The 25217-nt window shown below is 51.8% G+C and overlaps 10 protein-coding genes across 10 annotated transcripts; 6 read left to right on the forward strand and 4 right to left on the reverse strand.

The window, feature by feature from the left end:
• Positions 1 to 171: 171 nt before the first annotated feature.
• GT037_010484 (glutathione synthetase large chain) lies at positions 172 to 1707 on the forward strand (the record flags this gene model as incomplete). Its single annotated transcript, XM_038935531.1, has 1 exon — positions 172 to 1707. The coding sequence occupies one exon, from the start codon at positions 172 to 174 to the stop codon at positions 1705 to 1707; it is 1536 nt and encodes a 511-aa protein (XP_038781781.1).
• Positions 1708 to 3650: 1943 nt separating this feature from the next.
• Positions 3651 to 6905, forward strand: GT037_010485 (uncharacterized protein; the record flags this gene model as incomplete). Its single annotated transcript, XM_038935532.1, has 4 exons — positions 3651 to 3976; positions 4032 to 4157; positions 4205 to 4641; positions 4687 to 6905. The coding sequence occupies 4 exons, from the start codon at positions 3651 to 3653 to the stop codon at positions 6903 to 6905; spliced, it is 3108 nt and encodes a 1035-aa protein (XP_038781782.1).
• A 1515-nt stretch (positions 6906 to 8420) lies between these two features.
• GT037_010486 (uncharacterized protein) lies at positions 8421 to 10089 on the forward strand (the record flags this gene model as incomplete). The annotated part of the gene is made up of 3 exons (XM_038935533.1): positions 8421 to 8468; positions 8548 to 9858; positions 9910 to 10089. 3 exons carry the CDS (start codon positions 8421 to 8423, stop codon positions 10087 to 10089), a joined length of 1539 nt encoding a protein of 512 aa, XP_038781783.1.
• A 970-nt stretch (positions 10090 to 11059) lies between these two features.
• Positions 11060 to 11529, reverse strand: GT037_010487 (uncharacterized protein; the record flags this gene model as incomplete). Its single annotated transcript, XM_038935534.1, has 2 exons — positions 11060 to 11180; positions 11243 to 11529. The coding sequence occupies 2 exons, from the start codon at positions 11527 to 11529 to the stop codon at positions 11060 to 11062; spliced, it is 408 nt and encodes a 135-aa protein (XP_038781784.1).
• A 438-nt stretch (positions 11530 to 11967) lies between these two features.
• On the reverse strand, positions 11968 to 13221 carry GT037_010488 (uncharacterized protein; the record flags this gene model as incomplete). The annotated part of the gene is made up of 1 exon (XM_038935535.1): positions 11968 to 13221. The coding sequence occupies one exon, from the start codon at positions 13219 to 13221 to the stop codon at positions 11968 to 11970; it is 1254 nt and encodes a 417-aa protein (XP_038781785.1).
• Positions 13222 to 13905: 684 nt separating this feature from the next.
• On the forward strand, positions 13906 to 15295 carry GT037_010489 (gtp-binding protein 1; the record flags this gene model as incomplete). Its single annotated transcript, XM_038935536.1, has 6 exons — positions 13906 to 13934; positions 13985 to 14013; positions 14064 to 14078; positions 14157 to 14181; positions 14233 to 14664; positions 14719 to 15295. 6 exons carry the CDS (start codon positions 13906 to 13908, stop codon positions 15293 to 15295), a joined length of 1107 nt encoding a protein of 368 aa, XP_038781786.1.
• A 639-nt stretch (positions 15296 to 15934) lies between these two features.
• On the forward strand, positions 15935 to 17039 carry GT037_010490 (c-5 sterol desaturase desaturase; the record flags this gene model as incomplete). The annotated part of the gene is made up of 2 exons (XM_038935537.1): positions 15935 to 16203; positions 16253 to 17039. 2 exons carry the CDS (start codon positions 15935 to 15937, stop codon positions 17037 to 17039), a joined length of 1056 nt encoding a protein of 351 aa, XP_038781787.1.
• Positions 17040 to 17772: 733 nt separating this feature from the next.
• Positions 17773 to 18837, forward strand: GT037_010491 (uncharacterized protein; the record flags this gene model as incomplete). Its single annotated transcript, XM_038935538.1, has 1 exon — positions 17773 to 18837. The coding sequence occupies one exon, from the start codon at positions 17773 to 17775 to the stop codon at positions 18835 to 18837; it is 1065 nt and encodes a 354-aa protein (XP_038781788.1).
• Positions 18838 to 21362: 2525 nt separating this feature from the next.
• Positions 21363 to 21735, reverse strand: GT037_010492 (uncharacterized protein; the record flags this gene model as incomplete). The annotated part of the gene is made up of 2 exons (XM_038935539.1): positions 21363 to 21503; positions 21565 to 21735. The coding sequence occupies 2 exons, from the start codon at positions 21733 to 21735 to the stop codon at positions 21363 to 21365; spliced, it is 312 nt and encodes a 103-aa protein (XP_038781789.1).
• A 1572-nt stretch (positions 21736 to 23307) lies between these two features.
• Positions 23308 to 23712, reverse strand: GT037_010493 (uncharacterized protein; the record flags this gene model as incomplete). The annotated part of the gene is made up of 1 exon (XM_038935540.1): positions 23308 to 23712. The coding sequence occupies one exon, from the start codon at positions 23710 to 23712 to the stop codon at positions 23308 to 23310; it is 405 nt and encodes a 134-aa protein (XP_038781790.1).
• Between the last annotated feature and the right edge of the window lie 1505 nt (positions 23713 to 25217).

A 25217-nucleotide genomic window follows, 5' to 3' on the forward strand; every position in this document is an offset into this window, starting at 1 on the left:
AATTGCTGGTGACTTATTACAGCAGATGACTAAGGCTAATCGGTGTGTCTCGGGCTTTGGCGGGGCAAGATGAGGCAATTGCTCTAGCGCGGATAGCATTTGTAAGTCTTTCGTACCTAATCCGTTTGCCCTCTCGACAACAACCAAACCAGCTCAGCAATCGAAAGAATTATGTCGCCTACCGACTACCCGCCGGAGCTTTCGAAACAGGAGGAGGAGTTTCTACTATCCAATCTCAAGGATTGGTCGATAGCGCATGGTTTGGCAGTTCGCCCGGCTCCGTCATTCGTCCAGCCATCACAGGATCCATCTGGGGTTCTCGCAAGCACAGCACCAGTCACGTTGTTTCCAAGCTTGTTCCCTCGCTCCTGTTTCGACGAAGGACTCTCCATACAAAACGCTTACAACGAGTTGTACTCAGCTATTGCTAGAGACGAGTCGTGGTTAAAGAGCATCGTAGAGGAGCTTGTACATGTTGACGACTTCGTTGCAAAGCTATGGCAGACCCATCTTGAAGTCAAGAAGGAAGGCTATGTGCAAGACCTCTCGTTGGGTCTTTTTCGCTCAGACTACATGGTACATCAAGACCCTTCACAGTCCAATTCATCCCCTGGCTTGAAACAGGTCGAGTTCAATACTATTGCATCCTCATTTGGTGGACTATCCTCCCAAGTTTCCGCATTACACAAATACCTTCTTACCATCGACGCTTATCCTAATTCAACGTCATCCATTATCAAGCACGAGGCTTTGCGACAGAGCCAATCTGCTTCTTCCTTGGCCAAGGGTCTTGCTGCAGCACACAAGGCGTACGGAGCTTCGCGCACCAAACGTCCATTGTGTGTCCTGTTCGTTGTACAGGACCCGGAGAGAAACGTGTTCGACCAGAGACATCTCGAATACGCCTTACTTGAAGAAAATGGCGTCCGCGCCTTCCGATTACCTTTCGGCGAGACGCTGTCTCACACACAACTCGACACAGACCGTACCTTGGTCTACACGCCACCAAATTCGCCATCAAAATCATATGAAGTGACGACAATCTACTTCCGAGCGGGGTATTCACCGGACGATTACTCAAAAGACGAAGATTGGCATGCCCGTGTCCAGCTTGAAAAAAGCCATGCCATCAAGTGTCCGAGCGTTTTGACTCAGCTCGCTGGCTGTAAAAAGGTTCAGCAAGTGCTTGCTACGCCACATTCTCCGCATCTTAAGCGATTCCTCCCTGACGAGAAGGTCGCTTCGCGTGTGCTCAGAACCTTCGCCCCCATCTATCCACTAGATAACAGCGAGGCTGGCGAGGAAGCGAAGAAACTTGCGACAGACGCTTCGTCAGCTACCAAGTATGTGCTGAAACCTCAGCGAGAGGGAGGCGGAAACAACATCTATCGGAAAGCCATCCCACCATTCTTGCAGAAGTTGCCCGAGACTCATTGGCCGGCGTACATCCTTATGGAGATGATCGAGCCGCCTCCACTGACAAACGCCATTCTTCGGAACGGTGAGTTACAAAGGGGTGGCGTCATTTGCGAGCTTGGCGTATACGGTGTGTGTCTCTGGAGAAATGGCAATGGAGACGATCAAAAGGGCAAAATCCTGGAGAACTGGGAAGCCGGATATCTTCTCCGCACCAAGGGCGACCAAAGCGAGGAGGGTGGTGTGGCCGCGGGGTTCGGAGCGGTGGACAGCTTATGTCTGGTGGACTAATGAATACGCCGTTGAGCACGTATGCGCAGCTCGCTGCCAAACTGGTAGGAGCATTCGGTTAAAACGGTATTCTGAAGTCGTTCGCACGTATCTTCGATCGTGCTCAAACCAAGGGTAAGCGACGCGATGTGCTGTACACTGTTAGCGCCGTGCTCTCGCAACATCAATACATACCCACGTTCAATGTGCCACAGACTGCATGTCCACTGCGTCCATCACTGAATTCTTTCAACAAATTAATATCGTGCGTAATCTAGGATGGCAATCGAGCCTCAATCGTGTAACTTGCGGAAATGCTTGCGCCTCAAATTCGGAAGCTTTTTGCCTGTATTGGCAATCTTAACGGACCCACTATGATCTTGGGAGAACGTGCAGAGCCCAGCCTTCCATGTTGAAGATTCAAGTTGAATCTGTGCGACGACATATATGAAACAGAGATGGCAGTGCGATGCTGCGGAATACTTCGGAGTGCAAGGTGCGAGCAGATATCAGATCTGTTGGACTCGCATTACAGCTGTGAGAACTGTCTGTGGACCTGGCGAAGCTAGTGACAAGGAGGTTGGCAGGTCGATCGAATCGCTAGTGCTAACGTCAGGGAGGGAGCACGGAGACGATTCCCACGCTGATGTTCGTCAGAACTGGATCGTCGGCACTGCGCACGGCTGCCTGCAGATCTAGTGCTGCGGACATCTTCGGTTACAGGAGCTGCATTGTCGGTTGCAGGAGTTGCCGTATTGGTTGATTCCCGAGGCCATCATACCCCCTCTTCGGACAACGCGATGTTGTATCTTTGATTCCATCTAGAATCAAGATCTCCGCAGCTGAAGAAAAATGAAAGATCCTACATTTATCGAGACTTTGAGGCTTGAACCTTGCGGCCGTACTACGGCTGAGTCTCCACGTTGGTTATGTGAGGAGCTCCTTTGTGGAGGGTTTTTATGCATACTGCGGCAGCTTATGCATGGATGCGTAGCACGATCCCTGTCTACAGAGATGGCAGCCCTACGAATGGCAGCACCTCAGCTCATGATACGTTCTCCTTCATCAACCTCTCACTGGACGTCAGCGCCAAATGCCTGCTTGGCTCGAGTAATCACGGCTCATCTCGCATACGTACGCGTTCGCTTGTTGGAAACCTTCAGCGCAAGCCTCCCGATCGAATTATTGACGGCATTCGGCAACGTTGAACGCCTCATCGTTGTGTCTTTTGCATGGCATCGGGTACCGTCCGAACGCCCTCAGTTGTCATCGCTGGATCAGGACGATTAGATAAAAAACTAGACTTGTTTTACTCTAGGTGGCTGGAAGGCGTTGCTCGGAAAACGTTAGAATGGCTATGGCTAACGTCGCAATCTTAATTTCAACTTTGCAAAGGACCACACCACACCTGTTGCAGTATGGGTCATCCCAAAAAAGCCCGCCGTTTCTGACGCCGCCGAGCTCTATGGCAATGCTTTTTTCTCATTGCAGGAACAGACCCCTGCTCGCTAAGCCTCTCGCTTTTTGCGACCCGCGGGAGGAGTCGTAGATCTCCTAACCAGGCGGGCTGCCGCTGACCTACGGTTTCTGTCGTCCGATATATGCCCAGGTGCGCCTGCACCGTTCATTACCTGTTTCCTGCATTCTTTTGCATTATCAGCTTCGCGTATTGGCCGTTCGTGCCTACCACACTCCTTTCTATTCGCTCTTTATCACTCTTAGTAATCGGCTCTCGCTATCGACGCTCGCTCTTTGAAACAGTCCTTACCACGAGTCAACTTGCTATTTCTTCAATCTTTGTTCGTGCGTCATCTCTGCGCCCACCCTTCAGACCATATCAGGAGCCGCGCTTTCCTCTTCGAGTATCTTCGCAGGGACTGTTCGTCGCGACCTCCCTCTGTAATCGTAATTCCTCTATGGCATCGGACTCACTGTGCTAGACACGCGCTCTCTACACGGTCGCCATGCGCTTCTCATGTTACTATCTTGTTCTCAGTCTGGCCTTTATTCTATGTCTGCAATTAGCAGGAGCAGCTCCCCATGCTGCAGTCCGTAGACAGGATGACAGCCCTGCCGCGGAGTCGACACAAGGCCAGGACAGTGCTTCGCGAAATCTCTCGGCCACACCCAGACCATCGGAAGTAATCTCATCACGGGTTGAGTCAGAACGTCCTTCATCAACAGCAGTATCTTCGGTCAAACCATCAGAGACGTCAGTATCAAGCACCGCCAACGATGTTCCCACCTCGATTCCAACTGATGGATCCTCGCCAGTGAGCTCTGAGGGCAAGTTAAATTAATCGGGTCAATTATGCCAACCTCAAACTGACCCTGGATTCAGAAAGCGAGCCTGCAAACTCAAAAGACCCACTGCCTATTCACCCAAAGCTCACACCTGCTATGGGTATCACTGGAGTGCTATTGCTACTCTCTGGGCTAGGGTATGCCATTGTTGGTATCAAAAATAAATGGTATGTACATTGATACTCATGTTCCAATATAGGCTGACCAGTTCAAGGGTGTACGTGTTCGGGTCTGCGGCCTACCTGACCGCCCTCGCAGTCACTGTGTTGATTGTGTATCTTATGAACCCACCTGTTTCCGACGCCATCCAGGGAGCCTTCTTCGTGGCTGCCTTCTTTACCGGAGTGATCTTCGGTATACTATCACTGGTCTTCTCAGACATCACCGAAGGCTTTGGTTGCTTGCTCGGTGGCTTCTGCCTAAGCATGTGGTTCCTCAGCGTCAAAGACGGCGGCCTAATTACTTCGGGAACTGGTCGGGCAATCTTCATTGGTTGCATGTCAGCTGGAGGTTACTCGTTGGCTTTCAGCCACTACACGCGCACTTACGGTCTGATCGCATCAATTGCCTTCTCGGGTGCCACTGCTACCATTCTTGGTATCGACTGTCTGGCTGGCTCTGGGTGGAAGGAGTTCTGGCTTTACCTCTGGAGTGTGTACTTATGCGGTCCCTGCAGACTATTGCTGACATCCACAGACTTGAACGACGACATCTTCCCTCTGGACACTAACACTTATCCGGTCACTAAGAACATCAAAGCCGAGCTGGCTGGTGTTGTTATCATCACAGTAGTCGGCATTGTCTCCCAGATGCGCGTTTGGAAGCTGGTCAAACAGCATCGCGAAAAGGCCGCCGCTCAACAGCTTGAGAGACAGCAAGATCAGGACCGCGAAGAGGAGGAACAAGGACGCAAAGTGGAGGACAACTTCCAGAAAGAACGTGCTCAATGGGAGGCCGCATATGGTGGAAAGGATGTACCTGAGACCAGCGTCCGATCCTCCGTTTCAAGTCCCAAAGGCTCCACCCATATTGAAGAGAAGGAAGTCTACGGAAATGACAGCGTGGAAAAACTCAACGTACCGAACACCGGATTGACAAGATCAGTCACCAACAGCCCGAACCCTGGTGCTAGCGTTACTATCCGAGTTTTGAATGAGGACGCAATCGAACAGCTTGACCCGGAAACACCAATGTCCGAAAACCAACTTGGGATCCAGATGGGTGAGGGCGAGAAGGCTTTGCCTGCGGCTCCAGAGGATGGCTCGATGCCTACTCTGGCCAAGAGTAACAGCCTACATCCTTCAGCTCCACCGCCTCCTCCATCAGTCGTTCCACTCCCATTCAAAGTTCCTAGCGAAGAAGATGCGCGTAGCAACGACGACGATAATGCCTCCGTATCTGCTGTTCCTGAGTCCGATCCCGAAGCCGAAGAGTCGCGGCGTCTGTCAAAGCGCGTTTCCGATGTCTCTGCCATGAGACAGCGCATTTCCAGGGACATGGTTGCTTCACAAGAGGCTATGATGGGAATGCGACCTGACGAAGATGACCGCGCCTCTTCTCTTGCCGCCACTTTGGACGATGATCTCGATGCGCTGTCTTCTCATGATCTTTCCCCATTGCCATCACCAGTTGGAGCCGAGAACGACAATCCACTAGAAAAACCTGGACTTAAGAGGCAAGATTCCGACACAGTACCTTCCAGGAAGAATGCATCGACCGAAAACGTCGCACCGGCATCTCTCACTACCAGCACCGACCCCAAGGTGGAACTGCCACATAAGAAGCAGTTAACCAAACAGGACTCTGTAGTCGGGGCTGAAAAGAGCTTATCCAACTCTAAAGCCAACAGTGAACACTCCAAGTCTAACCAATCTGAATCGCTATCTCAAAGCTCACCGTTGGAACAAGGCGGATCACAGATTGGCAGTCTTGCTGACAATGTGTTGCCGGAGAAACTGTCAAAGGTAGCCCTATCTTACCGCACGAACGAATGGGCGAAGCATCTCGAGGCCGCCGACAAACCGGATTACGAGGACATGTTCCGACCTTCGTCTCCAGGGGTTATGCTAGCGAATGGACAAGAGGAGAAACCGGCACCTGTCAGTGAAGAGCTCGCAGCTGATCTATATGACAACAAGCGCGACTCGCGGAGGATGTCAACTGGAAGCAGGACCCAACGGAACAGCAGCAACGGACTCCGACGAAACACTTCCACCTTCTCTCAGGAGTCACACGCCAACCAGCGTTCCATAACGCATTCGCCTTCTATTGCATCTCCCGGTATTCTCTCCCGGTCTAATTCCAACATAAGACAAGACACTCTTTCGCCTTTGCCCAGCAATACGCTGTTGAGCAAGCGCGAGAGTTTAATCAAGAACCGGGCATCAGCACTATCCCCCCAAACCTCATCGACAAATCTCCTGGCACAACATGAAGAAGAAGAGATGACACTGGCACAACGCCGTCAATTGCTCCAGCAGCAGCAACTGTTGTCGCCCACTCTCTCACATCAAACATCATTGAGGTCGCCAGGAAGAACACCACCATCGGCTTCGCAGAAGTGGCAGCAGAAGCCCTGGGCCACCAAGGGTGCTCCAGCAGGGTTCGACTCGCATCAGCCCAAACGCGCGAACAGCAGCGCTCAATCGGAGCAGAAGCGTGAACAACTCTACGCAGGCTGGCGCGATACTATGCGCGACATCCAACCGCCACAGACAGCGGCCCACATTGCAGAACAACAGCGCGCAGCGTTGATCATGGACAGGAGACAGAAGGAGATGGAGAAGCAACAGCGCGAGCTGATGCAGCAGCAGCGTGCTAGCCAGATGGACAGCATGATGCGCAGCGGGCAGATGATGGATGCACACCGAGAGGCGATGAGGAAGATGCAGGCGAATGCCAACCGACACACCTAACTGTGAATATTTCCTTGGAGTTGAATGCGCGAGAGTTTGGAGCCGGCGGGCCCGTACGACGTTATTTTTCGGTAAACGTAGTAGGTTTTTCTCTTATTATTTTGTAAAGCCTTTGAGCATTGCGACTAGGCCATGTCATCATGATGGACAGGGATGGACATGAGGGACGCGTTATTTTGACGTACATATACCATTGATATACCATTTGCATGAGGGAGGATTTTGTCTTTAAATACAAGCAAGCGGCACAACTTGCGGCGCTATACCAATATCATAACCATAACATATGAACAAGCATGTCGGCAGCAATGTGTGGTGATGGGTGTGTGCTCTATTGATCGTCGAAAGTAGGCGACGAGTTATATCTGGGATGACGAAGTCACGGGCGTTTGGACTACGACGATGCTTGGAGTCGTGTCAAAGTGAGGCTGGAGGATTGATTAGATATGAGCTGTGCCGCAGCCACCTGTGTCGCGTCACGTCTCGAGGTAAGCACAACAGGCAGACTTGGTATGGTGGCAGCCACTGCACAGACAGGTGCTGACATCATTCGTGGGTTATCATCGGAACAAAGTGTGAAAAGGGGGCAAGTGTGATTGACAGGCAATGGAGCTAACATGGCACACGGACGAACCTGTCTAGATGAAAGCAAGTGCGCGATCCGGCGACACGGATCCGGGAAGAGCTGACGGCGCGGCGGTGGGATGTGGCTTGTGTGGTGGGTGATTGCAGGGCTTATTCGCTACTCATGGGCAAGAGATGGTGAGGTGTTGTCATGTGTGTAGTGAGATGGACAGGGTAGGCATTGATGGGATCGACGGGGGTCCTGATTAGGACGAGCATAAAGTGTGAGATGGTTACATATACATGGACGATGACGATGGTCGCTGGGCCGTGTTTGAGGCCGGCAGACACTGGGACCGAGGTAGTGCTAGTGAATATGGAATACTGTGGGCGGGCTGAGAATAACTTTGGCTCTAGACATTTTGTGTGCGTCGTCACGGGCAGCGACAGCGGACGACGGTTGGCAACGGCTGGCCGGCTGGCCGGCTGGGTGTGGCCGCGACGTATTCCAACGTCTGGTGGGTGGTGGTGGTGGTGGTGGTGGTGGTGGTGGTGGTAGTTTTGATTGCAGCCATGGATCAGTTTGGCAGGCAATGCCGGGCAAGGTGGGTTAGGCGGTCGTCAGTGTGATGTGATATAACATGTAGGACTGCTTGTTCGGTTCGGTCGCTGCAGGGCTTAATGCAGGCACCTCTGTCGGAAGGGCCTCAGCTGCAGGGGTTACCGTTATTCGGCAGGGCAGTCCTCAGGGCAGCACAAGCCACGGTCCAGCACTGCACTCGAGGTGCCCAAGTCCAAGTATGGCCGGACGAGGCGGAGGGGGATCTCGTGGCAGGCCTGCTCGTGTCCATGTGTCGTGCGCGTGTTTTGTACAAGAAGAAGCAAGCACCCGGCTTTGCTCCCCTTTCGAAGCGAGTTTTTTTTCCTGATGCGTGTCCAAACTTTATATCCATGGCCCGTCTCTGTCTCTGCTACTACCACTGTGGACATTGCGACATTGTGAGACACTGACACGCGACAAGACCACCACCACCAGTGACTTTTGCTGCCAACGTCACCTGCTGCTCGTCACATACAGCAGCAGCCCTCTCTCTCGCCATCGTCACCACCGACACGCCCTCTCCCGCCATTGCTATCGTCACCCATCCGCCCGCCGCCCGCCCGTGTTGACCGGCCGTCGCTGCAGGCCCGATGCAGTGAGCATGGACCACTTGGGACCCCTAAGGAATTCACCACCAACGCCTTCACCCCGTTCACCGTCACCACGACGACTCCACGCCCGCCCGCCGCTGCTTACCCGCCGCCTTCTGCGTCGCCAGTGCCTGCCCGCTGGTCGCTGACGAACCGCATCTTCAACCTCAATCTGCGCTCGCTGTACCAGGGACCGCCGCGCCTGCCCGCCTCGCGTCTCTGGAACCCCGTCAACTCTTCTCCACGCACCCTCCAGGTCGAGCATCCCGCCCCCGCAGCAGCACACGCAGCACACGCAGCTCCCACCGGCGTCTTGTACCCGCCGCTGCGAACTGCCCCGCGCGAAGAGCACTACCCAAACCTGCCCATTGAGAGGGACGTCGGCGCCAGAGAGGACGGCCGCGACGAGTACCCTCTGCTGTCCCTTCCAGAGCAGCGCCTCAGTCGCCAGAGCCCTGTGCCGAGCTCCCTCGCTGTCCAACGTTCCACGGGCGAGGACAGCATCAGCGGTCGCACCAGCATCGCCCTTCCGCGCCATCGAAGAAGCCAACAGCTATCCCAGCCGCCCACCCCAGGACCTGCCATGGCTTCTGTGCCCGCGCCGCACGTCGACAAGGACATTGAAGCCGGTCGCAACCACCAGCACCCGCAGCAGCAGCAGCAGCCGGGCATGCTGTCGCGCGTCTCCCTCCCCAGCTCCCGACGCACCTCACTAGGCTCCCGACGATCAGGGTCTGCAGGTGACGACGACGCTGACGCCGCGTCCGAGTTTCCGTGGGGTCCCTCGCATCCCTGCTTTCCCCATCCGAACCCGCATGTGCCACTGGATTCCGAGCTGTACAACACGACGCGCATCATCCGCATAAAGCGCGACTGGATGACCAAGGGTGACCTGGCCCCGACATTCGCCAACCTATACCCCGAGATATTGGACCCACTCGTCACTGAAGACGACTTCCGGATACTGATCAAGAAGATCAACGATACCCTAATTGACGCCTTCGATCCCTTCACCTTCCGCGCCTGTCTCGACACCGTCATGGGCATCGCTACTTTCTGGCTGTGGGAAGATGCGGGGTTCACAGGTGTGAAGAAGCAATTAGCAGAGCTGGAGCGCTGGATCCAAGACTGGAACCGGGACATTGGCGCAAAAGAAGCCGTCAAAATCATTCCATTACGGCGGACCGGATATCTAACAGTATGTGCACACGCATATCCCACTTAGAGCTAGACTGACCTATTCCCCCAGCTCGACGTGCAAATACCCGACCCTCATCTCGGTCCCGACACAGGTACGCGACCGCACACGCAAGAAGAAAATCACTCCGACGAAGCGCCACGGCAGCAGCACGACCAGTATTTACCATACCCCATTACACCTACCCTACAGGTTAATTCCCAACCACCCATCATCGAAGCGCAGTCGTAATACACATACACACACATAGCATATGAGGACAGAGAAAACTAGGATAACAGTTTAGGAACGATACCACGGGTTTAGCGGCATCAGCACCGGTCGTTGAGGAGTTTATTGGCCATACATCTGCTTGGGGGCCATTTTGTTGACTCTTCTTTTTCTTTTCTCCCGTGTCACGACATACAGTACACACATCTGCGGCGACGCAAAACACACAAGTCATAATGTTTCTTTTTCCTCGTTCCTCGCCTGTTGGGCTCTTGCTCCTGTTTGTTTTTGCGCGATCGATTTTTTTCCGATTTTCCTTCCGATACCCTGCTGCCGTATTCATTCGCGATACCGTATCGCGACCTTTTGTTTGTGCTGGCCTAGTACCTGATAGACGCCCTGTTGTGGCGTAAGCAAATTTCAACCATTATTAATCATCCTCCCTGCTACTACCATCACACCGTGCCACCCATCGTCTGCTTTTCCCTCAGCAATCCGGCGGCACTTGAAGCGCTACGTCTTCTTGGTGCGGCGAGGCAACTGACTCGACATTCGCCTCAGCCTTGCATTGCCTCGCATTGACACCGTCATTTCCCAACGTTGGTGTTGCCCTTGTTGGAGCTGACTGCATGATCCCGGCGGTACGCGTTTCAGTCATCATGACGTGTTGGTGTAATGACTCGATTTACAAAGTTTATATGTTGATGCCATGACAGGGTAGAGACTCAGGGTTGCCTGAGCTACATCCTGGACACAGAGAGTGGGGAGAGGAAATGTAAGTGGGAAGGACGTGATTTGGTGTATGTGCATGATGAGAAAGTCCTGTGGAAATGGTTACACGTTGGAAGTGAAAAGTGAACGGTTGAATCTGAATCATTGATCGCGATATGGTAGCATATGTCCTTGCAAGTTCAACGCATACGCTGAGCCGTTCTTCCGCTATCCTTGGAGTTCGGTTATGAGACATTATCCAAACCTCTGCTTCGTAATATCATTTGTAGTTGTGGCTGTAGTTGGTAGAGGTGATGGGGGAAGATACTGATCTTCTGCCATCTCTCAAGGGCTCTGAATTGGCGACGACGCGTGGGTTGACGTTGCGGGTTACGACACGACTATCGAGGTAAGCAAGTACTAAGACGAGGCGTTGAAATATAACAAGACGTATTGCGCTTACCGATTCGCAGGTAGAGTGAAACAGGGATGCCAGCCTATTGATCCTCTCTCAACGTCTTCTTGAGACTGCCCATCAACGACCCAATACCACGCCGCGAACTGGGCTTCTTCTTGCATATCTGTCACATGCTTCATCACGCCGTCGTATACTTGTGGACAGAATGACCGCGGGATGAGGCCATTCGTGTCGAGCGATGCAGCGGGTAGCATGTCAGGAACAGCGGCATAGGAGAGTGTGCGCCAAGTCATGTTGAACATTACCTCTGTTGGTGAGAATTTGGATTCCATGGTTCGTCTTGGTGGGAATCCGGATTCCACTCTTGGTGGCCGTTCAACTCGGGTCATGATAGGGAGCGAAGGGTACGGGCTAAAGTAATCATTTGCAGTCGCGGCAGTGATCTCTGTCGAGAGTGTATTGTGAAAGTCTTAGAGTGTCTGTGTAGACGTGCAAGCATATTTGTCGGGGTAAGAAATGGACGCTGGCAGGTGGAGGTGACTTGTGAAATGGAAGAATGGGTGTTGGTTGAACACGAAAGTCAAGGCAACCAGCCTTAGTGACTGTGAAAGCGCAAACGGAGACAATGGTAGAAGACTCTAAGCTCAGTAAAAACCATTGTTTCACATTCCACCTGAATCCACTGTCTTGCCAATACAGTCTACTACGCTTCCTGCACACACTGGAAGCTACGCGATACAAAACTTGAAGACGATCGAATCTTTAACACTCTAGAATGCAATACCAGTTGTCCACCATGTATCTCCGCTATGCCACCGTACCAGTTGCCCACTCCAGCACCACAATCCGTCTCTTGCATCAGGACCGAATCCTAGACCTCGGAACAAGGAAAGAGGAACCGGCTCGAAGAGCCATACACCACCTCGCGCAAAGTCGTCGCAGAGAAGATGAGCCGTGAAGTAGAACCAGACGTGGACATAGAGGAAGGTGAATCCCTGCTTCAGCCAACCAGGTAAATTACGACCTAGTCCAGCAGATTTCGCGGCTTGTGTCAAAGTGACTTCTGCGAAAATACCGAGCGCTTGGAGAAGGAAGAATGCCATTGGTCCTCGAAGTGGTCGGGTGTCTCCAGCACAAGTCCAACTCCCACTACCGTGTACAAAGCCGCTCAGGAAGAAAGCGATGAACAGTTGTAAAGCTTTTGCCGCCGGACTCTTCTTATCCATACCAAAAACCTCAATAAGCTTGCGGCTTGGTTCCTGGAATGCAAACCGAAAAGTTTGGTGCCACCAACTTCCCCACCACCCGGCTAAGCCTTTGTTTAGAACGACGCTGTACGGTGCCCAGGTTTCGGGGTACATCCACGGTTCTGCACGCGCTCCGAGGAGAGAGGGAGAGAGCAAACCAGAGAAGACGAGCGGTCCTAGGGAGAAAATGGTTTGGAGCGCGTATTTGACAGCGAGCATAGACAGGGTCAAATGATATATGTGAATTAGGACCGGACTGTTTGTGAGGATAGAAGGAAGGTATGTCGGTGGTGCTCTGTCGACATAGCCCCAGAAATAAGGATCCCACATCATTGTCGTCTTCAGTGCATCTATGATGAAGTAACCTTTTACAAATGTCCACGCGTTCTTCCTGAGCAACTCTTTCCTGTCTGTATAGAGCTTTACTTGTCCGTCGTGGATCCTGTACGAGTGTTTTGGCACCACGTCACCTGAGTTGGCGTGTAGTTGCTCCTGGATGAACTTGGGAGGCGGTGGGAGAGCAGAAGTTCGCCAGTTCCAGCCCATGCCGCGGAAGTTGCAGAATATATCCAAGACCCAGTCGAGACGCTCGATGAAAGGCCTGAGAGGATAAGGCTGCCATGCGAACTGGCCATGGCGGTCTCTTGGTCCGGCCGAACTATTGACGACATCCTCTTCTGTGACATGTTCCATATCTTCTTTGACATGTTCAGCACTGCTATTCGGTCTGTTCTTCTCTTTTGCTTGGTTTCGATCTGATCCGAAAACGCCTTCCATTCTCTCAATACGCATAAAGTCCGTTTGTGCATCATTGCACACTATGATTGCTCCCACCCACGCCACGCTCCATGCATTGATTAGGCCAATGCCCAAAGCTGGTGCTACGGCCCTCGTCCTTGTGTATAAATTACTGTACGTTGCAAAGCCAGTCATCCACGCAAACGCCAAGTATCGAGATCTCTTGAGCCATGGCCGATTCTGATGAGGGACAAGAAGGTATATAATAACAACAAGCGCACCGATGGTTCCCCAGGGATATAGAAAGGGTTGGTATTCTCCAGATGCGACAGCTTTGTCATACTGAGCGTGGTAGTGATTTATCAAATCGTGATGCGAGTGCGGCCAAGGGTCAGAGGATTTGAACAACATGCTTGCGGTAAGGAACGAAAAACGGCACACTGGTAAGAAACAGACAACAAAGGAAAGAAAGAAAATGTACTAAGCACTTGGAATCACAAAACAAACAAGCGTGGCGCGAAATGCTGATGGCATTCTAGATGACGCACTGCATCTTGCGTGTGCGCTAGGCTAAAAGAGTGATAGCGCTGGACTGCGGGCGCCGCAACACCAAACCTTTACCATCGTGATATCGCTGGACTGCAGCCGCCACGAAGTGCGACACCGTATCCTCACCCCAGTCCCTCTCTAACCGAGCGAAAAGAGTGCGAATAAACCGCCAAGATGGTGAACATCACAGAGAAGATCAAAGAGTGGGATAGCGCCGAAGTTTTGATGTGACCTTGCGCTAACGCCCCGCCAGAATTGAGGATGAGATGAGGAGGACGCAGAGTGAGCCAAAAGTACAGTTAACGTGAACAATCCAAGCTAATTTCTTGCAGAGAATAAGGCTACGGGTATGTCTACGCAAATTGGACTCCATTTTCCAGTGGCAGTAGGGTCATCCAGTATCACGTGCTAACATTGAAGTCAAGAATATCATCTTGGTCTACTGAAAGGGTACCAAACCTGTCCTTATTCACCAGTATATTTGCGCTAATTTGGCCACAGAAAACTTGCTCGTCTTCGCGCACAACTCCTTGAGCCGGCTGCAGGTGCAGGTGGTGGCGGAGGAAGCGGATTCGACGTATCTAAGTCTGGAGATGCACGTATAGCACTTGTTGGCTTTCCTTCTGTAGGAAAGTCTACTTTTCTCTCCAGAGTCACAAAAACAAAGTCAGAAGCCGCATCGTACGCCTTCACTACTCTTACAGCGATTCCTGGTGTGCTGGAATATGGCGGTGCCGAGATTCAAGTTCTGGATCTACCGGGTATCATCGAGGGTGCTGCAGAGGGTAAGGGACGAGGAAGGCAGGTCATTAGTGCAGCGAAAACCAGTGATCTCATTTGCATGATTCTTGATGCAACGAAGAAAGCAGAGCAGAGGCGATTGTTAGAAGCAGAACTGGAAGCTGTGGGTATCCGGCTGAACCGTGAACCACCGTAAGTTCATGTTGATCCGCGGTATTACGTAGCAAGATGTTGACCGACATGCAGAAACATCTATCTCAAACCTAAAAAGGCTGGTGGCATGAAGATCAACTTCCAGGTTCCTCCCAAGCATCTCGATGAGAAGATGGTCTACAACATTCTCAAAGACTACAAGATGCTCAACTGCGAAGTACTTGTCCGAGACGAAAACGCGACGGTTGACGACTTCATCGATGTCATCATGAAGGACCACAGGAAATACATCAAGTGTCTATATGTATACAACAAGATCGACAGCATCGGTCTACCTCATCTGGACGAACTGGCAAGGGAGCCACACACGGTCGTCATGAGCTGTGAGCTCGACCTTGGTATTCAGGACGTTGTGGACAGGTGTTGGGAAGAATTGAGGTTGATCAGGGTGTACACCAAGAGGAAGGGCAATGACCCGGATTTCTCCGAGGCGCTGATTGTACGGCACGGAAGCACGATTGAAGATGTTTGCGACCAGGTGCATCGAACGCTGAAGGAGACGTTCAAGCATGCCTTGGTCTGGGGTGCGAGTGCTAGGCATGTGCCGCAGAAGGTCGGTCTTGGACATGTAGTGGCCGACGAGGATGTTGTCAGCATTGTGGCGAAGTAATGCTGTAGTCGACAGAGAGGAATGACCATCAGCTGTTCACGTCGTACAGAGAGGGCTCTGATTAGACAGGCTAACCGCGCAATCACGGCTTGCAAGCGCGACAGTGGCGTGTTTACCGTGCTGTTGCTATCCGAGATGCTCCGAGCATCGGACGAGAAGATCTGATAAGGGGCCGCCCCTGCACGTCCCCCATAAGGCTGTCAGTCCACTCCGGCCTGAGCGGATGCTTTATATCCGTCGCGCGAGATTGTGATGCGAAGTCACGTGAGAGCCTCTAGTCTTTGGGTCGCGACTGTTGATTGGCACAGAGGCAGCGGACCCTGGCGTGCCTCAAGCTCAGGGACGCTTGTACTCGGCGCGCTGAAAAGTTATTGCCGACAAAGCACTGCGTCCCGTTATTGCTACCTACTTGACCGAGAGCATTCGCCTCGCCACATTCGTTTATATTCCCCTAGATACCCTGCCGCTTTGGCACTGCTCTTTGCATTGCCCTTGTCGCCTTTTTTTCTCAGTGCGACACAGTAATTCGTTTGTGCATTGCATGCGCCTGCTGCTCATCCAAAACACCACGAATCGCAGCCCTCCCGTACCTGAATCCACCAATCGCCGAGGCATCCCCTCACCCCGGCCACAGCAGCCATGGACGTCGTGCTCGAATTGGCAGACACGTTCTTGTTCGACCCTCTATACGCCACTCTCCTTCCCGCCTCTACATGGTCCTTCGCCGGCAATGCGACCGTCTCAAGCATCAGAGAGGAGCCCACCGCTTTCGCCGTGCCACATGCGACTTGGCAGTACGAGCCCTCGACGCAGTTCTTCTCCGTTGAGCCCTCCAAGTATGCCTACATGAGCCAATGGACGCGTGACGACTGGCGACGACAGGCCCTGTCCTTGTACCTCATCACATGGTATGCAGTGCCCCAGACACAATGGCTAAACCTCCTAACAATCCCGTAGGCTCTTTGGCGTACTCGTCTACTACGTCTTCGCAGGCGCCTCGTACTACTTCGTCTTTGACAAGGCCACCTTCAACCACCCACGATACCTCAAAAACCAAATCAAGCAAGAGATGAAACAGGCCAACATCGCCTTCCCCATCATGGCCATCTTCACCGTGCCCTGGTTCTTGCTCGAGGTCCGCGGATACTCTAAGCTGTACGATACCGTAGACCAGGGCCCGGGACTCTGGTACAACTACCTGCAGTTTCCGCTCTTCTTCCTCTTCACCGACTCGGCCATCTACTGGATCCACCGTGGTCTGCACCACCCCCGCGTCTACAAGTACGTCCACAAGCCACACCACAAGTGGATTATGCCGACTCCCTTCGCCTCGCATGCCTTCCACCCCGCCGACGGCTACGCTCAGGGTCTGCCCTACCACATCTTCCCCTTCATATTCCCTCTGTCCAAGTTCGCATACGTCTTCCTCTTCGTCTTCGTCAACATCTGGACGGTCCTGATCCACGACGGCGAGTACGCGCACAACTCTCCTATCATCAACGGCGCCGCCTGCCACACCATGCACCACCTATACTTCAACTACAACTACGGACAGTACACTACCCTCTGGGACCGCCTTGGAGGAAGTTACAGGAAGCCCAACGACGAGCTCTTCCAAAAGGAGCTCAAGATGTGTCAAAGCGAGTGGAACAAGCAGGCCGAAGCCGTCGACAAGATGGTACAACAAGTTGAGGGCGATGAGAATAACCGCACATATGCTTCTGAGACGAAGAAGGTCCGCTAGACGTTCCTTTCGTCTCAAGTACATTGCAAGTGGGAAAAATTGAAACGCTGTTACGAAAAGGTTTTGGGGCAAAGAGTTAAACGCTCATGCGATCGCGGGCCGGTCTTCGTTGGCTGTTTGGATTGAATATTTCTGTGTGTATATATCGTTCTTTGCGCTTGTTGCATCAAGACTTTGAGTATACCGATTTTGCTTTGAGGAGCAGAGCCCTTGTTTGTAATGTAATGGAGCATAGGGAGTTTGAAGAATCGCTTCCTGGAATATTAATAGTAATGTGGCTAGCATGTAGCATTCATCTTTACTCGAACTAGTTGCAAATCGCATCATGATATCAGGCACACAGCTCTATTTGGACAAGTTGGTAAGCTTGACCCCTCATTGTATAGAGCGGGGCCTGACTCGTGTCACTTGGCCTTAGTCTGCGCCCTTTTCAATACATGCATGAATAAAGTCATACGTATAATGTCGAATGTTACAAATTCATTCATCTGTGAAGTAAGAAAAGATCCGTCAACTGTAAAACATTTGACTGCAGTTCGTCTTCGTCAAGTCCTGGCCTTGTAAACTCTGCTATCTAGCACTACCGTCGGTCCTATCCAAAGTAAGTACACAAACAAGTCATCCTGCGAAATTGCAGTACAGCGTGTTCACTATTGGACTGACCCTCTGTGGCAAAGCCAGCCACGCCCCTCTCGCACCCCCAATAGCTACGTACTCTTCCGTCATCATCATCATGGCCACCTCTAAGGAGAACACCCCTCCCGTGATCTCCATAACAACAGTCCACGCCGAAGGCGAGATTGGCGACGTAATAACTTCTGGCATCCCGGACCCTACCCACCTCCCCACCATGTACGCCAAACTATGTCACTTTCGCGACAACGCCGACCATTACCGACAAATGCTCATGCAAGAGCCTCGCGGCCGTGTCTCCCAATGTATGAACATTCTCTTGTCCCCATGCGACCCCTCAGCCGATGCTGGGTTCCTCATCCTGGAAAGCGACGAGTATGCTACTATGAGTGGCAGCAATACCATCTGCGTAACTACCGTGCTGCTCGAAAGTGGCAGGCTAGAGATGAAGGAGCCAGTCACGACAGTCGTGTTAGATACGGCGGCGGGACTGGTGCGCGTGAGAGCTGAATGTGAAGGAGGAAAGTGCAAGACTGTTGAATTTGACAATGTACCTTCCTTCGTCTACGAACTTGGTTACAAAGTCTCTGTACCTGGTTTACAGAATGCCGAAGTGGAAGTGGATATCGTGTGGGGTGGTATGTACTTTGTGCTCGTGGATGCTGGGTCGCTTGACCTGGCTATCGAGCACAAGTATGGTAGGGATTTGGTGGAGTTGGGGCAGAAGATTATGAAGGCGGTTCAGAAGGTTCATACGCCCGTCCATCCGCTCAACGAGGGGATCAAGGGGGTTAGCATTTTGGGGTGGACAGGGCCACTTGTGGAGGAGGGAGATGGAACGAAGAGTGCTATCAATACTGTTGTCGTTTCCCCAGGCCGTTTTGATCGTAGTCCTTGTGGTACGGGGACTTCGGCGAGGATGGCGGTGTTGCACAAGAAGGGGCTGCTGCAGGTTGGGGAGAAATTCGTGCATAAGAGCATAATTGGGACGGAGTTTCAGTGTAGCATACTGGGTACGACGGAGGTTGGAAAGTACGAAGCGATATTACCTAGGGTGAAGGGAAGGGGATGGATTACAGGGTATAGGCAAGTCTTGATGGATAACGGTGATCCTTTTCCGGTCGGGTTTAGAGTTGGAGATGTTTGGGGAATGGATGAGTGTTGAGAGTGAGCGAATAGATAGAGTCTAAGAGTTGAGCAATAGTGTGAAGGGATGGAGGGCTTCAACTTCGATATTCCTGTTGAAAGAGTAAAGGAACAATGGAAGCAACTAGAGCGCCACAGTATCTTCACGAGCGACTTCGATCAACGTTCACGGGAAGGAGAGAAGTGCGATTCATACCGGAGCATATTGATATCACTGTTGTCCTCTCCGACTCTCAACGAAATCCGAAACAGCTCCAAGGTAGTCGATATCACACGGTTCGAAAGTGCTGCAAAGTAACACATAGTTCATACGCTTCCAAGCCTCACTGTTTTAAAATAACCAAGAAATGCTATGAAGGGCTTTGTTGTTTGCGTAGTTTGTAGAGCTTTCCATACTTGATCGTTGGTGGAACCACGGGACGTTACAGGGTTGCGCACAAGTAATATCATTACCGGACGAACGATGCGCTCAAAGAAGAGACCTGCATTACGAAAGTCGCGACTACATACATGTCTATGGGTAAAAGAAAGTCTTCTTGCATTGACAATTTAGCATCTCAGTCCAATTAGAACCGGCTGTCGACATATGTGCTTACAAAAGCTGCACACTAACATATAAGTTCGGCAATTCTGCCATGTTCCAATCAAGTGTCGAAGCTACGTTGAAGCAATCCCGCCCCTTCAAAACGCTGAAAGACAAAATCCAACAGTCTCTCAATCTCAAAAACGAGGGGCATCAGCTTCCTTCCCAAAATTCCAACCCCCTCAACCAACGGGATGCGCACGCTACAGACTTCGCATGTAAAACCAGCGGTGAGAAAACCACCAATTCGCTCTTCGCCTCGATGATAATCCCAAGCGCCCAGCTCGTCAGGGATGTCTTCGCTAGCATGTACCAACGTTGGGACGGGACCGAGGCGAGAGATGGGGCAAAAGCAATTCTCATCCACACCTCCACCCACCAACTTCCTAAATGGGAGTGGATCCCGCCACACCATGAAGCTGCCTTCTCACCGCCGTATGGATCAGCAAACTACGAGGCTAGTTTTAAGTTTGCCAAATGTGCGTTTACATGGGTGCAATTGAAGCTGAACCAAGGCTAGTTTGCCGGCTGACTGGGACATATGTTTTGCATAGGTGGGATGATGTGGCGAAGCGCTGATTACCCACTAGGTTTGCGGGTACCATGGTAATGCGCGACATCTGACAGCTACCAGATACTCGGAGATCGTCTTCTGGGGGAGATCTCGAGAAATTAAACTTGACAGCTGTCTGGTCAGATGATCGAGTAGCAAGTGTGTTACAAGTCAATTGGAGGGTGGACAATCACCCCGGTACCTTTGAGATGCACCTTGAGATGATCTTCCAGTCCTCCAACTTACATCGGCATCACCGATGAGACACGTATCTCGTTTTGATTTACTCTCTTTCACGTATCTTGGTTCAGGGTTGAAGGCAGTCGCATTAGCCAAACCTTAACTACATGCTCAAGGCAAGTATGTGGCGCACGGTCTCGAATTGAACATACATGATTGTGAACGGTGTACCTACTGTAGCTTACTGGAATCAGTTTAGTACTTCGTACGTAGTAGCAGATGGATCAGATACCTTGATACTTGTACATACGTGAAGTGTTCTCGCAAGAGTATGCCTGCCTATTGCATGCATGTACAGGTACATGTAGGGTGTCGTCATTGTTGTGTACACCACAGCCGATCAGCCGTGAAACGGAATTGCTCGCTATTTGCACCAATGATCCCGTCTTTGAGGTTTACCGCAACTTCCAACTAGCAGGAGACAATCCAGGCGCTGGCTGGCTTGCAATGAGCCCAGGCTGCAGCAGATTTCCCCAGCCGTCACTGTGCGCTATACTTCTTTGATCCCATCTTTCTACGGCTGATCTCATTCCTGTAATCCGTGTTTATGCAGTGTTATATGCGAAGTGGTACAGCATCGAACGCTCGTATCGTGAAACTCTCGATGCACCATCGTCGCTGCAGTGTTGTTCATAGCGGGGTGCTCAAATGCGAGATATTCGTGCAAGTACGCCCTCGAATTTACTTCCGGTGCTCGTTATATCCGACAGAAGCTAGTGGCGAAGTGGTATACTACGACTGTCTGTGGAGCTGCATATACGATCAGTGATGTACTAGTCGACGCGATAACGGCCACATGACTGTAAAGAAGGAGAACATTGAACTTCTGCAACATTGAAAATGTTACATGAATTGCTTCTAAAGACTGTCGTGAAAGTGTCGCGGAAGCATCGGAGAACGGAGAGTGGCTACTAACTTCGGACCAAGGAAACGAAGCTGCTCGACCGATGTTAGCCACCGAGCATAGGAGTGTTAACTTCAACCGGGTGCCATTAAGGCAATCTCCAGGCATGGCCCTTGGGTTGATGATGATACACGAGCAGTCTCGGATAGTTCGGTGGTGAAGATAACCTGTAGAGCTTTTGCTCGCCCCGCCTGCGATAACTCCATAGAACTCTTGAAGAAGGCATGGGTTGAACACATTTCTCGGCATTTTCGATATGCCAGCTTACGCGACCCTAACATGACAGTTCTGAAGGTTGACATTGACATTTGGTGGATATTGCCTGACATCCCCTGATCTGCAAGTTCCTTGAAACGGGCCGTAGAGAGCTGGAGACCATAGTGTCACGCGCGTTGGAACAGCCAGCTATTCATCGTCATCAATATTGGACTCACAGCCACCTAAACCCCACGCTTCTAATACTTACGTTCTCGCCAAGGCCGAGCTCGCCTCTTAATTTTCCTATGCTGAGGTAATACAGCTCTGCTTCTAGTACACCAAAGTCCCGTTTCGACTGGCTCCCTGCATCGGCTGCAGGTCTACCTCGAAGTAATATGTCGCCCCGGCTCCCTTTATTCTCTGGAAACTCCCCACCCATATGCAGCAAGGTCTCTCGGGCAGCTGCTGTGAGCATATGCACACGTTTTCATATGCAGACAGGGCGCCCTGGCTCACGATATTCCCATATTTTACTCGTATCCGATCGGTCCATTGGGGATTAATAGCAAGCGTTGTACGACTGCGCTTGTTTTTGCCACATGAAGTCGAGCTTGCAGGGAGGCTGAACTAGGTTTTACGGGAGGCGTATCCTATATGGTAGTATTAGAAATGAACAGGCTCGGGAGTGGTGATGGTGATGGCGGGAAAAGCAAGACATACGAGAACGTCGGCATGCCGAACAGTCGGAATCCACCATCGAACGTGAGGTGAGCGAATGGCCAACTACAATGCAGGGGGAGATGCATATAGACGGACATGCCCGAAACCATAATCTCTGATCGAAAGTATGGAGAGCCGAGGGCCAGGGTTGAAGTGCCCACGAGACTGTGTGACTTTGAAGATGGGAAATGGTTGCAGGATGCATTGACATCTATGGCCTAACTATCCTCGTCTTGTCGTTCAGATGCCGCAGGTTTACGAGCTAAGCCGGTGAGACCGAGCCACTGGATAGAGCAGGCGTACGAATGTATGGCGGTCTCGAAGGGGAAGTGTTCCACCACGTTCGCATATGAACTTCTCATCTCGCCTAAGCACGAGAAATCTGACAGGATACAGGTGGACGTCGTTTGCCTGTCAAAGTGAGACATGCATTAACGATACGAGCAGTACATACCAACACATATGGAGGCGTGATGTCCGAATACATGCGCTATAGGCCCTGTGTCGCCTATTCGTGACGAATCCAAGCCCGCTGGACGGCCGCCCCATATTGCTCCCTGTATCCGCGCTTAAGGTTCGAGTGCTGTGACGAGTATGCAGGAAAAGGTTCCGCCACCATACAAGCCCTGCATTGTTCTGAAAATTCTCCGAAGAGCACCGCAGAACGATATTGCAGGCGGCACTTGCGATTCGATCCAGCATGGAAGGCTGCCCAATTTAGCGAGGTAGTTAATGCCGTGTAACTTTGACGTATGTTTCAGACCAGAGGCTCGCAGCGCGTGAGTGGGGATACATAGTCATGTGTCTGGGAACGGGTACATACATTGCATATGCAATGTTCCGGCAGAGATCTCAGGGGAAAATGGGTGGATGAGATCTGAGTAGTGCTGGGATCGGGATGTATGATGATGAATGTGGTCAGCTCCACGGACGTTGTCATGACTGGGCAGACCTATAGTAGGGGACTTCGTCTCTTCCAAGGCAGTCTCTGCGTGCTGTGAGGAGTGTGCATCTACAGCCCTTCATTAGCCATTCACCTTGTCGTGATCACCAACTTGCAGCGTTCTGGACGCGAATACAGCGGAGTCTCTAACGCCCCCACCGAAGAGTTTTGCAAATCCTCATCAACATTGGAATTTGCATGACCCGCATTCATTCGCGTTCGTGTTCTCTATCCCTCTCTTTCGCTTTTATTTACCCGTAGTACGCACGACTCAGATGCCTGGTCACCGAAACAGGCCAGCTCATCAGCAAGCCCTGGAGACATAAGGTTTTCCATATTCAGTCAGGCCTACATGAACTGACTCGAATTACCCTGTTCAGGTACTCCAGGAACATCAAAAGAGGGCCCCGGCAAGACGATAAGCCGCTTCCGGGAGATTTCAACCGAGCGGTCCAGGGGTTGTGAGCTGAGAACCGGCATTTTGACGAGAGGAACGGGAGTGCTCCTTACAGGGGCTATACGCGATTGTAGTTGGCTAAGACAGCATTGGGCGCTGCTGGCTACCTTTGCGGCTGTCTGCGAACGCGGGTCAACGTCAAAAAACAACCACAGTGTCGTAGCCAGAGAACGAAGACCGTGCGAGTATGAGTTTTTTGTTCCACGTGTCTGGATGCGGACGTTGAGAACGTGGAGGCGAGAGCGTGAAGTTGGAGGTTGGGCTGGAGGGAGCGAGTCGTGCGCTAACAGTGACATAACTGCTGACAAGCACGACCTTGCTCACCAGGAAGGCGTCGACCAACAGTTTGTCCTCCCCACGCTTTGCAGACAAATGCCCAAGTATCTTACCTTGTAAGTCGAGATGCATTGACATGAAACGCTTCCTTCAGCCCAATCGATTCCCTCACGCCATGTTTAATCCATCGTGAGTCGATGCCTCGGTTTCCACGGATGATAAGGCGTGGCACCCCACGGCGGATCCCAACTCCCACTTCCATCCACATCAGCATCGCGCCCCCTATCCATGTGACAGGCCTAAAGCGACTAATTTTTCCTATCGCGAAGCCTCACCAGGGAAAGCCCAAATGTCGCGCAAAGCTGGCGGATGTACGTCATAACATTCTAGAATTCTGGACCTGCGTAGACAAATAGATCGACAGTTAGCAGAATGCAGATCCTACCCAATCAACGGAAATATCCCCACACCCGGGCTCAAGTGTCGAGTGTTGTATAGCCTGACAGCGCGTAGAAGTGAGGCTTTGGACATTCCTAGCATGGTCGCACCGTATTCAACGTCATATTGCAACGCAAGACGGCGATGTTACGTACCTCAATCGTTCGCGGAGATGGCGACGGCATTATTTGGCTTTTTGAACGATGGCAAAGGCGCCTTGGACTCCGGGCATAAGAGCCCAAAGATGGTGCTATTGGCCGCTTAGCGACGCGTCTTACGTCCTCAGAACGCCCGCATGGTGGTAGTTGGGGAACCCGGTCTGCGATCTGGCGGCGGCGGAAGCGCGGGATGTGCATCTCTTTGCCTGCCCAATACTGACCCGCGGAGAAGCTCTGCGCAAGATATGATTCGTTGACAGGATTGCTATCTTCAATGAGGATGCTGCGAGATGGGAAAATTGAGGGTAAGGCAACTGACTGGGTGAATGGGGCCAAAGATAGAATCATGAATCTCACTGCTCAAGTGTTGGGCGGCATGCCTAATAGTAAGTGGTCCACTTTGCGGGCCTGCGGCTTCGTGCAAGCTTGTATAGGTGCTGCACGGCATATAGCGTAGGTAGTTCCACAGCCCACTTACTTGCGCCAGTGCGTAGTTTGTCGGCAATCGGCGGCAGTCAGCCGTAGTTCAGAAACGTCAGTTCCTATCTTGCACTACAGTCATGGACAACCCAGCTAGATCTGGAGATGTGCCTAGACATGTAGCTAATGCAATTACAACACTGTCACTTCAAACTACTGGCCTGCTGGGCGCAAGTCTAAGCGAGTGGGTGTTGCGAGCAGAAAGCTGCGGTGAATGAACTGCGCAGTCGCCTTGCATCTTGCATATTGCAGCGAACCAGTCGCGTACGCTACAGATGTTGAGCACAGTTGAGCGGTGAGTCAGTTTGCACCACACTGCGTTCTGTTGATACTGTAGCGGCGCAAAGACAGAGGACAGTGACTGGATGGATAAATGTTCTTTGCTTCATAATGCTACTCTATTCGTACAGTGATGCGCATCGGGGCGTGGCGCTGTGGTAGATGTTTTT

The sequence above is a fragment of the Alternaria burnsii genome, assembly GCF_013036055.1.
Source record: "Alternaria burnsii strain CBS107.38 chromosome Unknown 756, whole genome shotgun sequence".
Taxonomy (NCBI): Eukaryota; Fungi; Ascomycota; class Dothideomycetes; order Pleosporales; family Pleosporaceae; genus Alternaria; species Alternaria burnsii.